The sequence below is a fragment of the Ochlerotatus camptorhynchus genome, unplaced genomic scaffold (assembly GCF_037179485.1).
Source record: "Ochlerotatus camptorhynchus isolate MF236.1 unplaced genomic scaffold, CSIRO-AGI_Acam_v1.1 ptg000316l, whole genome shotgun sequence".
NCBI classification, from domain to species: Eukaryota; Metazoa; Arthropoda; class Insecta; order Diptera; family Culicidae; genus Ochlerotatus; species Ochlerotatus camptorhynchus.
In genome coordinates this window covers 4,722,087-4,739,703 of record NW_027040804.1, presented here as the reverse complement: position 1 = coordinate 4,739,703, position 17,617 = coordinate 4,722,087, and the positions used below count along the sequence as shown (strand labels likewise).

Below are 17,617 nucleotides of genomic sequence, written 5' to 3'. Positions count from 1 at the left end.
TGAGGAGGAGCCAATGTTTCCGGTGAGTACGATCCTCATCCGGACTTCAAACCCATAATCGATCTTCCCGACGAAATCGAAGTGAAAACCAGTGTTCGGCGTTCGCTCCAAGCTACTGCAGATGGTTCAGAAAGAGTGCTAGGAAAGGGTTCTTGGCGCTCTCAAGATTCTCAAGAGTAAATCCGATCCAACCAAGTACAGCATCATCGCGTTAGACTTTGCTGACGAGAAACCGAAGAACGAAACATGCTCCGAATATTTATAATGAATGATAGTTTAAAAAAAACTTTTTTCCTTCTGGATGAAATATTTTCTTTCAAGAATGTTCAACTTCAACGGAGGCTTCCTTCGACGGTGGAAGCAAAATCTCGGTGGTGTATCGCATTTTACGATCGCAGTTTCATCTAGCGGCAGGTTGTTGAACGATGAGAACGGGATTTGCTTCGACGAGTATCGGAGGACGGCGGGGTACGTATAATTTGGTGGATCTGGAGTATTTGGTCAGGTGGATCGAGTTCTTCTACCACATCAAGCCAGTTGTTTGTTGTTGCTTTGCTTGACAGCAGCTTTTCGGCTTCGCACCTTCATATGTGTGCTGTGATGTGAAAAGTGAGAATGCAAATGACAGTAATCTTGCTCACTGAGCAATGTGAGTTACTCGAGGTGCCTCAAAAGCAACTCTCAAATTGCTCATGATTAGGAGCTGTCTTACCCCTTGATCTTCGGAAGACTTTCAGAGCATGACAGGACACATATTTTGTTTTTCTTGTTGATAATTGCTAGATCAACTCAATTACTATTACATCTCAATCTGTGCCAAGTACTTTATCTGTGCCGAAAGCTGTGCCCAGCTTTGTGAATCAAGCTGTCGATCTCAGTATTCCATGAGTTTGGCAACCCTGCAGTTATGACTTTTGATGTGTTTTGTTTACATTGTCAAACTCTCACGGATGGTTAAACGAGCTATTTGTCTGCCTATAGAGATTAGTGACGTTTAACACACGCACACTAGCGGGAGCAAAGCCGTGTCAAGTTGTTTATTATTTTCCTCTGGCTAACCTAAAAAATGTATGAAAGTAGATCTGCCAAAATGAGTTTGCCATCGATTTGTTATGTATTTTTCTCGGATATTCACTAACACGCTCTCACATATCGCACCAACACAACCGGACGTGAAAATCTCTATTGCATAGCATATACAAGGGTAATCGATGTGTTTGTCATGTTTCTAAGTAAAATGACCATCAAATAACACGCATGTGAGTCTTTTTTTTTTGTAGAACATTTATTTCTCGTGGTTCAACGATGCCAAACAAATGAGAAGACCACATACGCTAGATAGTCGGCCACTACTGGAACTGTTAGTCAGTATACACTGACCGTTGATTTTCAAAGTTCAGCCTCTGCATGAAAAGGATAAATTGTCCATCTATGAGAAGAAAGTTCTGTACCTGATAGACGTGCGTCGAATCCTGTATCATAAGTACTCAAATGGCGAGTGGAAGCTGTGCCTCCTAATTATCATCATGCTACTCGGGAAATGATACAACCTAGAAATCAGGAAGGGTTCGACCAAAAATTCCCATCGGCGATAGTAGAAGCAGCAATGCACCTTCAGTACCTTTCTAATGACAGCAGTCGCTGTTGGGTACTGAATTCGTATAATTGAGCTATACATTTTTTGGTGAGAGAGTTAATCAACTGCGTTGAATGACGTTGAACACCCTAATAAATACACCACTTACTTTACCCCCTAATCTCAACCACTTACTTTACCCCCTAATCTCAACCACTTACTTTTAACCCGTTCATCCACATCTTCCATCGACTAATTTCCAACAGAACCCAAAAGTTGGTCCAGGATCTTGATACCGGTTGCCACCGTTTAATTACTACCTCCTCTTTGTCTCTGGTTGTTCTTTCTTCATATTTATCATCCTTGCTTGGATTCAAATTGGCTCCGTTACCTCCGGTGTGGTTAGCATTACAATTCTGTAAGCAGAATCCTTTTTAATGTTGTCAATATGGGATCCATTAGCTCCGCCAGCCTCCACAGTCAATCGAATCTCGGAGATCGTTCAGTCCATAGATTGAGCTGTACGGCTGACTGATTGGTGGACCATTAATTGAACTGAGTGGTTCTCCGGGAGAAACTGCTGCTGTTGCAGATGCATCTACAAAAAAGCTTGTTGATACCATTAATCAATTCTGCAATTGGAACTGGATTCTGCAATTATCTTTACCGATACAATTTGCTTTGGATTCGGATCCTATTGCCATCTGGGATTAATACGTAAGCAGGCCTATTCTGCGCGGCATGGTGACTCTGATTAATTTGTTTGGGATTCTCCCAAAACATAAATCCTTTCGAAATTATGGACATCCCTCAAATACCCTGTAGACTTTCTTTAGACGTCCATCCCCAAAAACCATAAGGACGGAGAGTCTCGTCAATTGTGTAATCTTTCATTATTCATGGGATAACCTCACTGGAAAATTGACCAAAAAATAAACTAGAAAATAAAAACTTCCCCCTTACTTTGAAGTAAACAAAGCAGTACACCATAGCAACGCTTGGCAAAATGTCAAGACAAAGCTGTGATGCCACTTTATATTATATTCTATGTCATACCTATCATCGTGTGCTACACTCAAAAATATAACTAAAATAGGAAAGATTAAAATTTAATCATTTTATGCTTAACCAATGTTTATACATTGCTTCGATTATTTTATTTTATCAAAATTACACTAAGTCCGACTACTAGCGAAGAATTCGATCAGTGTGTATCGCTGACAGCAAAGCTGTGCAAGAATTAAAAGTGCTGAAGGACGAAAACTGTTTTGAAAAGACTCCATTATCGTTCCAGCCCTCTCGTCAAGCTTCACACGCTGCAGGATATGTTGACAATCAAGAATAGGAATTCCTGGCCTCGTCTTTATCCATAGTTCACCAAGGAGTAAATAAAGCTTTAGTAAGTATTGAAGATTTGAATCAGTTACGATTTGAGAAGAATATTTGAATAATAATTTTGTTTTTAGTTTCAAGCAACGTTGGCAAGCAAATGAGCCCAAGCACCACAATATCCAAAATACAATTGCACCATGTTTGCAAGCTTTGGACCTTCGTGGCACCGAATGAAGATGACCGGTTTTGAAACGGTGAAGAACTGCTGGTAAGGTAAATTAAACAGTTTCGCTTGCCAAGTGCCAACTCTAAACTAAATCCAAACATCCTCTCTTTCCAGGCCGGTTACAACGCCAAAAAATATGAACCTGAATCCGATCACTCGCTTGTGCCATTTGGTTTGCACCATCACGGTCAATTTCTTCCGCATATTGGACCCTAGGAGGTTAACTATAAAGACACTCCGAACTTGAACGAAACTGGCGCGGATCGATATCAGACCGTTTGAACAGTTTCGGAAGCGTGAGACTACAGTTTTGAAATCGCCATAGGCCAAGAGATTGTTTGACCCGTTGATGGATGTGCAGTGTAGATTTTGCTAGGAGACTCGGCTGTCCTGTCAATATAAATCCTATGGAAACGACCAACACGAGGAATCACCGGATAGCAACTGATCCAAGTTGCCACATCTCTAACAATGCCCACGGAAATCACACAGATAACATTTTGTATACCCACTATTGCACTTTTTTATCGGTTCGAATTTTCTGCATATCATTATTAATTAATCGAGTTTATGTTATATGATTTATTATGATAAATAATAATTGACAATAAGTTTGTTCCTGTAACATTTTTATTATGTTTCAAATTAATAACATTGGAAATATCACTGACCAGCACATAAAAATACTATTCATGGAATAAATCCCCTTATGCATCATTTGAATATTCGCACATTACATTACATTACATTACATTTTTATACTAAGTCAGTTTTCTCTCCCTTTATACCAATCTATGCGTCGGTCGGGAGAGTTGCGATTTAGCGTAACTTTTAATCTATTTAGATTTGAAAATCTTTTGAGTGTAAGATGTGCTTCGGCATAAAGTATGGAACACGAAAAATTGGTCAACTTCAAATTGGTGTTTCTGTTTAAAATGCATAAACAAAACCTGAAATGCTGCATTTGGAAGTTGAGTGTATATACAATGGTTGCTATGATGAGTTTTCATCGTTTGCTCTCCAGTTTTCAAAATGACGTCCAAGCAAGAGGAGCAGCGTGTCAAAATTTTGCTCGCGCAGCAAGAGAATCCGATGTTCTCACACGCCAAGTTGGCAAAATTGCTGCATGTGGCCAAATCAACCGTGACAAACGTTTTAAAATTGTTCGGGGAGCGTCCGTCGACCGCCAAGAAGCCTGGAAGCGGCGGCAATCGTAATCCGGACGTGGCAGCGACGACTAGGAAGGTGGCGGTGAAATATAAGCGGAATCCTAACCTCTCCATCCGGAACGTCGCTGGCAAGCTCAATGTCTCCTATACTACTGTGCAGCGGGCCAAGAAACGAGCCGGGTTGTCGACATTTAAGAAGGTGAAGGTGGCGAACCGAGATTACAAACAAAACACGTCGGCAAAGCAGCGGTCCCGAAAGCTGTATACGAATCTGCTCACAAAGTTCGACTGTGTCGCCATGGACGACGAAACTTATGTGAAAGCGGATTTCAAGCAGTGTTCGGGACAGAAGTTTTATATCGCATCAGGAAAAGGGAATGTGGCTGAAATTTTCAAAACCATCAAACTATCAAAGTTCCCGAAAAAATATCTTGTCTGGCAGACCATATGCACGTGTGGTCTAAAAAGCGGCATCAATCACGAGATCTACGTCCAGGAGTGCCTGGAAAAGCGGCTGCTACCATTTCTAAAGCAACATAATAGACCTGTGCTGTTCTGGCCGGACTTGGCAAGCTGCCACTATGGGAAAAAGGCAATCGAGTGGTACGATGCGAACAATGTGGTAACCAAGGACCACAACCCTTCCAACAGCCCAGAACTCCGCCCTATCGAACGGTATTGGGCCTTAGTCAAAAGGAATCTCAAAAAACTAATAAATCCATGGAAAACGAGCAGCGGTTTAAATCTAACTGGCGTTCTGCGGCGAATAAGGTCGATGAGACCACTGTGCAAAATTTAAGGGAAGGGGTTAAACGGAAGGCATGGCATTTTTTCCTTTAAATATATGAATTGAACTACCAAAAGAAAAATAATAAAATTTTGTGATATAAATTTTGACTGAAAGAAACGATTTCTTTGTCGACCAATTTTTGCCAGTCTTTAGTGTACAGAGTTGACTACCGGTTGTGCTAGATGTTTGTTTACTAAAGTTATGATGGTTTCTGTGTACCAACAACCCATTTTTATACGACACTTTTCTTCAAATGGAGCAAGATTTTTTTCTGTTATCTGGATAAAATGTCTGCATTTGAATCAACTTTGAACATATGCCAATTTTTTTAGAATTGTCCCAACAATTTGAATCAACAACAAAATTCCTCAGAGTTCATCTTAGGTATTCCCTTCCCAAGTAACAATATTGGTTTTATAATGGTTCTGTAGACCATGATTTAGACTGGTAGAATGATATAAAACCTCTATAAAGCTCGCAATGTTACTTGGGTTACAACTTGCTCCATAAGTATCTAGAAATTCTCTCTAGAACGCTCTTTGATTCACCCTGCAATTATCATAAAATTCTTATCAATTATCACTATTCAAAAGAATTCTCCTGAAAATATATCTCCTCTAAGTATTCCCAATTCCTACCCTAGCAGCACACTTGTCACTGAACAATTGTGGAAAATTGTGTACAACTGATTCCGGTCACATTCAAGTATCAGCAACTTATTTCGATCAAAGTGTGCCGCTTGGGTATGAAATAATCTTCGAAATTCCTTCTAAATTTCACTCAGAATTCTCTTGGAGTGGTTCCATGAATACCTTGATATAGTCCTCAGAATACCCTAGGAACTCATCTTTGAGTTCTCTAAAGAATATTACAGAAATAAGCTGGAAACACTCGTAGCATTCCTTTGAAATTAAACTCAAAACTTTGTTGGAAATTTCCTTGAAACTTTCGTCAAAACTTCTTTTAAATACTCCTAAGAGTATTGTTTGGTCAGAACTATCTATGAATTTTATTTGGAATTTCCCTTGGAATGCTATATAGAATACTCCTGTAAATTGATCATTTTGTCAAGCTTCTGCATTCATGTTCCATCAGATGTCACAGCTGTTGTTTGCGGTGACATCTATCGGAAACTACACACAATCTGTTTTCCTATAATTGTACACAGAGGACACTGCAGTACAAAACATGTCTGGTACCTCTATATATGCGTTTAGATTATTATTCGAAGTCCCTCCTTTTTTACACATTCTGCACACAAAATAGCTCACCCCTCGCAGAATTTCCCGCCGAATTTTATGTATGGGCGGGGCATAAAGTATCTTTTGCGCAGAATATGTAAAAAAGGAGGGACTTCAAATGTTAAAGCAAATGTATATATTTATAGAGGTACCAGACATGTTTTGTAGTGTCAGGTACTCTATTTTGTAATCTGTGAAAGGGAAATCACAAATCGAGTATCAACAAAATACATGGCATGTTGAGAGATTGAGCTTGTGAGAGAGAATTTCTCTCTCAAATTTGAAATTTTTTAGCTCTCTGGGGACTGGTAGTAAAGCAGGTAAAATTGTATGGGGAAAAATCATTTTTATTTAATTGTAGCTTGTTTAACAATAATTTCCGGGAAAAAAGTGAACGACAAAGTCCCTTACTAATGTCTTTAGATTGTCGTTCACTTTTTTTGAACTGAATATGCACCGAAAGTAAATTCCCTCTTCTCTCAATTTCTATATGGAGATTTTTATCACTTCCTACCAGCGGAACAGCGCCATCTCTGTGGAAAGTGGTCGGACGAATTGATTAATTAAACGCTTCCATTGGGATTATGAAAGTAAAGCCGTTGGTCCCAGCCCATGTGCGATACAGTGTGGAAGCCGCATCCCTGGCATTTGATTGCCGTCAATGGATGGCAATCGATGTCCGTCGGTGATTGGCACTCGATTGCGGAACAGAGACCGACGTTAAATAAAAGAATGAAGAAGAAGAAGCTTGCGAACAAATCTCGATGCACATTTCAAATGGTCCAATCTGCTTTGATCGATTCTCTTCTTCATCGCCTTTCTCTTTTTATAACCACTGCTATGCAAACAGATTTCACGCTAATTCTACCACATAGTTTGATAAAGGAGGTTCTTATCTAGCGTCCAAAACGTCAAATACAACAGGGAAAAGTTTAGCAGCTGAATTATTGACAACAGAGAAAGTCGGTGAAGAAAATCGATCAATGCAGATAGGACCGTTTGAAATTTTTATCTAGAAATTTGTAGTCAAATACAAAGTTTAACTTTTCAGTGTCAGCACCTCTTTTCAGTACAAAATGAAATTTCGGACTGATACCGGAAGACTAATCCTTTTTCTTACACCATTACCAACATATTAACGAAAATTGATCGACATCCGTAAAATGTGTACAACTGTCGCAGAGATGTCTGACAAACAGGCAAACGCCAAATACCATTTCAATATAAACTCACTCACCTGGATGACGGTTTTCCGCGGCCCGTGTCCGGCGTGGTGCAACTGTTGCGATAGCTGACTCTGGTGCTGCTGGTGCTGGGCGGCCGCGGCCTGCTGCTGACTGATGATCGGTTGCAGCGGCAAGGGCAACTGCAGGGGCAACTTCGGTGCCAACTTATCCGGCTGTGACAGTGGATTGGTGTTGTTGGCCCGCACCAGGTCCAGCGCTAGCAAGGCTTTCGGCCCCCCGGGGGTAAAGTAGACCTGTTGATGGTGCTGTTGCTGTTGCAGCTGCAGTGTGGTCGGTTGTTGAGAAACCTGCTGAACCTGCAGCTGCTGGTTGGTATGGGTGCCGATGGGCTGGGTAAAGGATTGCGACTGCTGCAGGTTCTTGTTCTTGTCCACCATCGGGTGGATGGTGTCGGTCAGCGGAGTACGGAACGTGGCCGACCCCAGATTGGCCGATTTGTTCTTCTGGTTGTCCAGCTTCTTCTTGCCATGGGAGGCTGCTAGTCGCTTCCACGAGAGGGCATTGATAAACAGGGAATGCTTCTTGAGATTCTTCTCCAGAGCATTCTTCTCCGAGAGAATACGAGCACTGTCGGTATTACTGTTGTTGTTGTTGTTGTTGTTATTATTATTATTGTTGTTGTTGTTGTTGTTGTTGTTGCGTTCCTGTATGCTGTTGCTATTGTTGTTGCTGTTGATGTTGTTGTTGATGCTGTTGATGTTGGTGCTTCCGTTGATGTTGGATTGATGGTTTTGCTGAAGCATCATCAAAGTTCCTCCATTGTTCGTGTTATTGTTCTTGCCGTCGTCTTTTCCTCCAATATTTAGATTATTGTTGTTGTTGATGCTATTGTTGTTCGGTACCGCCTGGATCAGATTGGGCGGTTTAGTGTTCTCTCGGTTCTTAACGTTGTTCAGCTGCTCGTACGAATAGTTGTTCAGTGGGAAATCTGCGGAATTCGACGAGGACAGCGTTCCGGCGCTGTGGTGATGCGTCGAATAAATGGGTCGACGCTCCCGGGGACTGAAGCTTAGCACTGTACCCATTTTTGCCAACCTCAACTCGTCTACCAAAAGCACTGCAGAAGATGAGGGAATTTTGCGATGAATAATTTATCGGACCACGTCGGATGAAAAATTCTATCAACACAAGGGAAACTTCTCTCCTGAGGATTCCTCTTCTATTCCCTTTTCACTGAATTTTATGTAACTACAAAAATCGACAACTTCTTATACTGCACACGTATATCCTATTCTTCACACACAGTCGCTCTCGTTTTTGCTCTTGCTATGTATGTTTGTCACATTCACGCCTTCCTACAACCCTCGATTTTCAACTATGTCACAACACCATCTCATCGAGAGCGAATTTCCTCTATAATTGAAACATCCGCCAGCTACTACTCCAAGATCCGTCCCGTAAACTCACCGCACACTCACGACCGATGTTTCTTTTCGACGAAAGCAGCACAGAAAAAAAAGTCAGTGTCTTACTTCCGTTGGGTAATGGAAATCCCAAAGCGATCAAACTTCCGGATTGTGAACGCCAGAAACGGGGACACAATGGGTGGTAGGCTGAAAATTGCTGAACACAATTTTCCTCCAAGCAACAACACGCACACACTGCCACTTGTATTCCTAGTTTTCACACGCCAACGGTGCAATCTAATAGGGACACACGGCTACACACACGAACCGATCGAGGTATTGAAACACGCACTTTCAGATTTTCCGTTTTGCTTCGTCCCCTAGATGTGCCCTCGATTGGGCAAAACTGACCGATGTAAATCTGGTTTCTCGTAAATGTAAAACGAAAACGGTCAACGATTCGAATTAATTTATCAAAAAGGCCATAGCACGCGCCTAAAATGTGAATCATCCACTGCTGCTGCTCCTCTGATGCTCCAAATCAATAGGGGAGGTATTGTTATTTCCCTTTTGGGGTGGAATTTTCACTGCACTGCACTGTCAAAGTTTTTCCATTTGTATTAAGGGTATCCTATTCAGCCTCGTCTACCATTATCCAAAAAAAAAGGATCCGATTTTCAACTCCTTCCAGCTGAATTCCTCACGATTCTACACTATTTGAGTCGACTACTCAAGCTCTACTTTAATTTGCACAGCAAACTACACTGGGATAGGTCCCAAAAGCCACAAAATTTTGATGTTATATCAAAACGCAAATATGGAGGACCACCGAGTCTCCCGCACACTGGTTCTGATATAAATGACGATTCGGGAAAGTCGAAATTCGATTCAGCACAACCTGCGACCTGCGAAACAGTGCCGCACCATCACATGGACAAACCCCAATCCTGATGATGGAAAAACAGCCCACCAATACGGACATCCCTCCGCAAGAAAGGACCGAGCTGTGGCTTTTCCTGTATAAAACTTGCTTTCTTACACTTGTCGTCCACCAACACACAAGTCCGCGAAATCGATTCCTCGTGCGACGGCGCATAATCACCTCCTAGCGAGGAGTCATTCCAAACAACCTACACAGCCATGGCAGCGCGAACAGAACATGTCCCTTCTGCATGCCTGCCATACACGAAACCAAACGTGCCGACGGAAACAAAACCAATCAACCACCAAGTCCCCCCGTATCTCTTCCCCCTCCCAACCAATCAACCACGATAAACACGTTGCCTAGCCCACTGTGCATGGGGTGGCGACCGACCGACGGTCTGTGTTTATGCTGCAAAACACCCCATTTGCCACCCACTTTCGGGAGAGAGCGAGAGAGAAAGAAGGAAGGGGGTTGCTCCTGCTCATGGAACGCGTTGTTGTTGCTAGAGAGAGGTTTTGCATTCTTCCATTTTCTCTCTCTCTTTCGTTTACGATTAGATGCATTTGCTATGCTTTTGTTCTTGCTTGTGGAAAGTTTGTTTTGTATTTGGCAGTGCTACAAGGAATAAATTGACGTAATGAAGAGCATCTTTCGATATTTTCAATAAATATTAGCTGCATCTAATTGGTACCGTACTAAAAGTTGATTGCCAGTAAACGGCTGATCAATGCATACCAGTTGGAATAAAATAAACCCTAATACATGGAGCAGCTTCGCAAATGTGCCTTGTTTTCGATAAAATGTTCCCTAAACCATTACATTAATAATAACATAACATTCAATTACCGCGTAGCTACCTAGAATTACAGACGCTTCTTTTAGAAATCCGCATAAATGCGAACCATTAAATGTTTTCTTGCTAAAATGTGATGTTGACATGGTGTCCATCCAACCGGGAAAACCGGGCAATCCGGGAAAAAACCCGGGTATTCGGATTTACCCGGAAAAATGCGGGAAAACCCAAATTGCACTGGGAAAGATCATATATACTCAACTCAAGTAACAATTTTGATTTTATATTAGTCTTGTAGGCCATAATTTGGTCTTGGAGAATCCTTTAAACCTTTAAACTTATAATGTTACTAGGAATCAATCAACTTTATAGCACATACATCATTATATCCTCTTGCTTACAACTTTCATATTAATCTTTTCTCTCACTCGCAATTTGTTCGCGCCCGGATCAAGCGGTGATTTTGTTGTTGTTCGATAGCTAAATTTATAGAATTTCATATGGTATCATTGGAATGCATATGGTTTCATATGGTGTCATTGCTTGAATTATTTTGCCACAGTTTTCCGAGTGAAGTAGTTCTAGTATAAAGGCTGAGCGAGACATATCCGAAGCTACTTCAAGATAGAGAAGCAGATTCATGCCGTCTCAAACTCCTTGCAAACTCCAATCATGCTTGGCATGCAAATGTTCGACACCGGACATTAATTAAACATTAATTTCTGCACGTTGTACTAACCAGAGACCAAGATTAGGACATCCTTGAATACCGAGGTTAGTCTGTAAAACATAAAGATCTGAATCCATACCTCTCACTCCAAAATCATGAGTTCAAATCTCACCCGGATAAAGCACGAATGATTCAAGAGTGTGAAAATTACTATAAATAAAAAAATACTTTCCTTGAAATTTTGCTAAGCATTCTCAAATCATCCTCTTGGAATCCTGTTGAGATTCTATTAAGATTACTTCAAAAATCATCATTGGAATTTCCTTGCATTTCTCTTCTCAATTCCAATCCCCAATTGAGAATAACATATTTTGACCTTTCTACATATTACATACTGTCAATATTGGGAAAATATCAAAAAATTAAATCTCACAAGCGCCCAAGATCACGCTTAATTTTCGTAGACAAAAATCAGCAAGCAAACAACTGCGGTTGATTTTGCAAGCTGTGATATCGCAGCTCGGAATATCAAGCTAACAAAACTCACCAGCTGCAAATCTCAACAAACTGTGGTGAGATTGAGTTTAATGATTTTTGCTTTACACCCAAATGCAACCGAAACTTCTATAACGGCTGGCAGCAGTCACTTCGTGTCTGCCATCGGTAGAGAAGAAAAAAGAGATAGCAAACTATACTTACTCTATCTAAGAAAATGATGTGCAACGGAATCATTTTTGTGTCGAGTCAACTCTCAGCTTGACGTTGTGAATAGTCTCGCAATATCGAACGAGCTTGTAAAATCAATATCAAGCATGATATTTTGTTTTGTTGTGAACTTATATTCTAACATATCGTAAATTATTCTATGCTTTCTTAATTTGTTTGAATTAAAGATCGCGAATTACTAAGTACCTGTATTGAACAAAAAAAAAAGTCCAATATCTCTAAAATGTAGACCAGAATCTTACAACTTTCAAGATTTACCCAGGATTTTCCACCACTCCCGGGGACATCCAAAACCCCTGATACCCAAAATTTTAAGAACAGAAGCCCCTTCTTCATCTGGGTTGTTCTCATTTGATGACATTGTGGACGGTATCCTCAAGTACCTCGATATTTCTGATCCTCTGAAAAGCATTGTTCTGGCAATGCTTCCTACTGTGAAGACCCTCTTGAAGCAATTGACATTGAAGTGGCCCCTCCTTGCAGCAATCATTTCCTTCGATGGATAATTTTCCAAACGAGGTCGGGAATTTGATCACTGTTCTACAGTGGAATTGTCGAAGTCTTATTCCTAAATTAGACTCTTTTAAGTTTTTAGTTCACAATAATGATTGTGATGCATTTGCTCTTTGTGAAACTTGGCTCTCTTCAGATATTGATCTTCCTTTTTATGATTTTAACATTATTCGACTGTATCGTGAGGATTCGCGTGGAGGAGGGGTACTTTTGGGGATCAAAAAGTGCCATTCCTTCTATAGAGTGAATCTTCCACAATTTCCAGGTATTGAAGTTATCGCATGTCAGGCTAATTTTAAAGGTAAGAGCCTTTGTATTGCTTCTGTTTATATTCCTCATAGAGCCGTTGTTAATCGAAAACAACTTTCAGATACATGTTCGGTACTTCCAGCTCCACGGTTGATTATGGGAGATTTTAATTCCCACGGTACAGGCTGGGGGGAACTGTATGATGACAACCGTTCTATTTTTATATATGACCTCTGTGATAACTTCAATATGACAATTCTTAACAATGGAGAAGTAACACGTTTGGCTGGTCCATCCTCAAATGGAAGTAAATTAGACCTCACACTTTGCTCTAACTCATTATCGTTGGATTGCACGTGGAATGTGATCCAGGGTCCCCACGGTAGTGATCACTTGCCGATCAAAATTTCGATTGCCAGTGGGTTCAATCCATCGGAATCTGTTAACGTCGCGTACGACCTCACCTGTAATATCGATTGGACAACGTTCAAGACCACCGTTGGAGGAATATAACTTCCTCTCCAATCTGATCTTGGACAGCGCGCTTCGAGCTCAAACTCGGCCGGTTCCTGGAACGTCTTTCCGTAGGAAACCTCCTTCCCCTTGGTGGGACCACAATCTCATCGCAGATCTGGCGACGCTGGGCGTTAAAGCCGAATTCAAGTTGGGCAGAGTCGGCACCAAGGTTATGCTCCGTACGAAAGCGGAGTATGACTTGGTCGTTGCCCACCCGAGGACTTCCAAGGTGGAATTTTTCACCCATGACATTCCCGGTGAGAAACCATTCAAAGTCATCATCAGGGGTCTACCGAACTTTGACCCGAAGTTGATCGAAGCGGAAATCAAGAACCGCTACAAGCTGGCCGCAACTGCCGTCTTCCGGATGACAACGAGGGGAGAACGTCAAGAAGTATCCGGATTGCCTTTTCCTGGTGCATTTCCAGAAGGGAACGGTGACGCTCAATGCGTTGAAGGCCATCCGTTCCATCAATTCCATGGCGGCCGTCACGACGTCACCCAGTGTCAGCGTTGCCTGAATTTCAGGCACGGCACCCGAAACTGCTTCGTCAAGCCTCGCTGTGGCAAATGCGCCCAAAACCATGTCTCATCCGAGTGTGTTGTCGACGAGACTGTGATGGCGCTCATTAAGGGCCCGACAACATGGCATTCAGAGTGGAGGACTTCCCACCTCTTCCTGCTACGCAACACGGTCAAGCAAATCCGGGGGTTCAATCCGGCCCCCGTCAAGAAACGTCTGGTGCTTCTACTGGACAAAGCTCCCCATCCCCCCCCCCCTGGATTCTGGAGACAACCTTCACCACAAAACGTCAATACCGATCTCTTCTCTGCGGATGAGCTGATGAAGATTTTCGTCGACATGCTCTTCGTCAGTGCCGCAGCAAGCCCGAACAGATCCAAGTGCTCGGTAAGTTTATTATTCAGTATGGTGTCTAAACCGATAACTGTCGTCACATGGAACGCTTGCTCTGTAAAAGCAAAAAGACTCGAGCTTGCTGACTTCCTCCGCAAGCATAGTATCGACGAGACGCATCTTAAATCCGGTGACAGCTTTTGGTTGCCTGATCACCAAATTATCCGGCTTGAGCGTATCGACTCCAGGGGGGGTGGTGTTGCGATCATCATCAAGAAAGGAATCAAGTCCTGCACGCTGCCGCATATCCGCACTTCTATCATCGAGGCCCTTAGTATGGAGGTGGAATCACCAGCCGGAAACGTCCGGTTTATCGCCGTATACTGCCCTCGTCAGTGTGCTGCCAGTAATGGATTAGGCATCCAATTCAAGAATGACCTGACCACCATCACTTGCACGAGCTCACGATTCGTCATTGGGGGCGATTTAAATGCCCGCCACGAAGCATGGCGGAACTATCAGCGGAATCAGAACGGACGTCGGCTCTTCGACCACTCGCAGCATCAGCTGTATACAGTGAAATCCCCGGATGAACCGACATTCATCTCTCCAACGGGAAACCCTTCCACGTTGGACTTTTTTCTAACGAACTTTGGACTATCCAAACCGATGGCGATCAACGATCGCAGCTCCGACCACCAACCGGTGGTGGCTCAAAGCCTGCGCAAAGACTACCATCATGTCAACTGGGTGCAGTTTGGGCATGTGTTTGACAGAAACATCGATGAAAATCTGCCGCTTGACACCGTAGAGGACATCGACCGGGCATTGGAAGGACTCCATCAGGCCATATCCGTGGCTGACGAGGCGTGTGTTCGACAAGTTCCTGTGAGGGGTAAGTTTGTTGACATTGATTCCCACACCCAATTACTGATTCGCTTGAGAAATATGCGTAGACGCCAGTTTCAGAGGACTGGAGATCTGAGCAAAAAACGTGAAATGGCCGATCTGAACAGGCAGATTGCTTCCAGAATGGACTCACTCCAAAATGAAAGTTTCGGGCGTGTTGTTCAGAACCTGGATGACCGCTCCCATCCATTCTGGAAGGTAGCCAAGGTGCTGAAAACTCATCCCAAACCCGTTCCACATCTCAGAGTGGGAAATGATGACAATTACCCTACAAGAGAAAGCAAATGCGATTGGCAATCATATTGTTGCATCGCTTTTACTTGGCTGAACTATCCAAAGTCCGCTTGAAAATCAGGTTACACAATGTGTACAAAACCTGGATGCCTCCGCTTGTGTCGTCCCTCCGCCAGAAAATATAACAGTTGAGCAGATTTGCTCAGCGCTGAAAAACACCATGAACATGAAGGCTCCCGGGTTTGACGGTATATTCAACTTGGTATTGAAGAAGCTGAGCACGAAAGTGTACTTGCTTTTGACTGCTATCTTCAACAGATGCTTGGAACTCCACTACTTTCTAAGTATCTGGAAGGTAGCGGCTATACAGCATCTACACTTCCGACATTCCTCCCTTCGGCAACGGTTGCGTGTTCTTCCTGTTCGCTGATGATACCGCTATAATTGTCAAGGGAAGGATGCCTCGTGAAATAACAAACAAGCTTCAACGATGCCTTGACGCTTTTGCTGATTATGCCAACACGTGGAAAATCAAAATCAATGCCTCCAAAACCCAATCAATAATGTTCCTTCATCGGCAATCGCCCAAACTAAACCCGGCTCCATCTTGTACTGTAATAATGGATGGCACAAGGGTTGAGTGGTCCACCGAAGTAACATATCTTGGTATGTTATTTGGAGAGAAGCTCCTTTTCCGCTCGCACATAGATAGGGCAGTTGTTAAGTGTTCCAATTTAGTTAGGTGCGTGTATACGCTAATTTGCCGTCAAACAAAATACAGGTAGCGCAGAACAGGGTATTGAGGATGATCCTTGATCGTCCTTTCGATACCCGCATTTCCGACCTCCATCAAGAGGCTAACATTCCGAAAGTAGATTTTCAAATTAACGAAACTAGGAGCAAATTTGTGCAGAAATGCAATACATTAGAACATGCTTTGATAAGTAATTTGTATATAGTAGGTTAGGTGGATATAGTAGTTGTAGATTAGTTGTAGTTGTAAATATTAGTTTTAAGTAGTCTCGTTTTCCAATTAAAAAAAAAAACCAATCCCACCAAGGTGGTAATACTCTAACAGGCCTGATAGGACTAGGAACAGTAAATAATAATTAAAATTTCAAAATTACGAAAGTTGAAAAGACGCATCTGTGTCACTTGAATATTCATATATGTAAACCAAACAAATACAAGAAACAAAGATCATTTTTTTTTTATCTAGTTCGTTTATTTGGGAGGCTCAATCGCGTTAGCTTTACGGAGCCGATAATTCATTGTTCACTGTGTGTAACAAAATTCACTTAATTCTATGTCTAGTAGGAGTTGGGCCGATTACTCGCGGCTTACTCGAGGTTAGAAGGGTACATTTTCGAAGGATAGGATCAGGGGAGGAGCTTGGGGTAGGGTTTCGTTGTCTCATCAGAGCGTTGTCGCCAGTATGAACGGTAGTGCTGTTCTAGCTTCGTCCGGAGTTTGACCGGCTATGGTGGGTGACCAGTGGGCGACGATGAGACTCATCGAGACGGGGGGACAAGACAAACAAAAACTAATAAAGAGAGACAAAAGACAAAAGGAATTAAATTCTTATACTAGACATTTGAAGAAAAACATAAACGGACTGCATATAGCAGAGATCACGGGTTGCCAACACGTCTCTGATAGGAACATAGGGTTGTCTTCCTTGGGCCTCGAGGGTATTCAAAAGTCGCTCTCTGGCGGCGTCATTATCCGTACATTGCCAAACTGCGTGTTCGATGTCATCGTAACCGTTTCCACACCGACAGATGTTGCTGTCCACGAGGTTTATTCTATTGAGATGAGCATCTAGCGAGTAGTGGTTGGACATAAGTCTACTCATCACGCGAATGAAGTCACGACTTAAGCCCAAGCCTTTAAACCACGCTCTCGAAGAAACATTAGGAATAATTGAATGTAACCACCGTCCAAGATTTCCAGTGTCCCAATCGGTTTGCCAACTCGAAAAGGTACTCTGACGCACTAAATGGTAAAATTCATCGTGTGAAATTTGCCTGTCATACAATTCGCCTTCCTGCGCGCCCACCTTTGCGAGAGAGTCCGCCTTCTCATTGCCTGGGATTGAGCAATGTGAGGGGACCCATACAAAGGTAATCATATATGATCTTTCGACCAGCACACACATCTGCTCCCTTACCTTTGAAAGGAAATAAGATGAGTGCCTACCTTGTTTCATCGACCGAATAGCCTCAATCGAACTGAGACTATCCGAGAAGATGAAGTAATGGTCTGTGGGCATATTGGAAATCATCCCCAATGCGAAGTT

General features: G+C 42.4%; 1 protein-coding gene across 2 annotated transcripts in view; it reads right to left on the bottom strand.

Annotated features, from left to right (window-relative positions):
* Cdk5alpha (Cdk5 activator-like protein) overlaps positions 1–9,761 on the bottom strand; it is a 572,471-nt gene extending 562,710 nt beyond the window's left edge. For both annotated transcript variants that reach the window (XR_010518254.1, XM_065229574.1), the window contains exon 1: positions 7,572–9,761. Coding sequence is in view for 1 of the 2 variants with exons in the window: in XM_065229574.1 (XP_065085646.1) it covers positions 7,572–8,606 (1,035 nt within the window). In the remaining variant the exon portion in view is untranslated. The remainder of the gene's footprint in view (positions 1–7,571) is intronic.
* Positions 9,762–17,617: the final 7,856 nt, after the last annotated feature.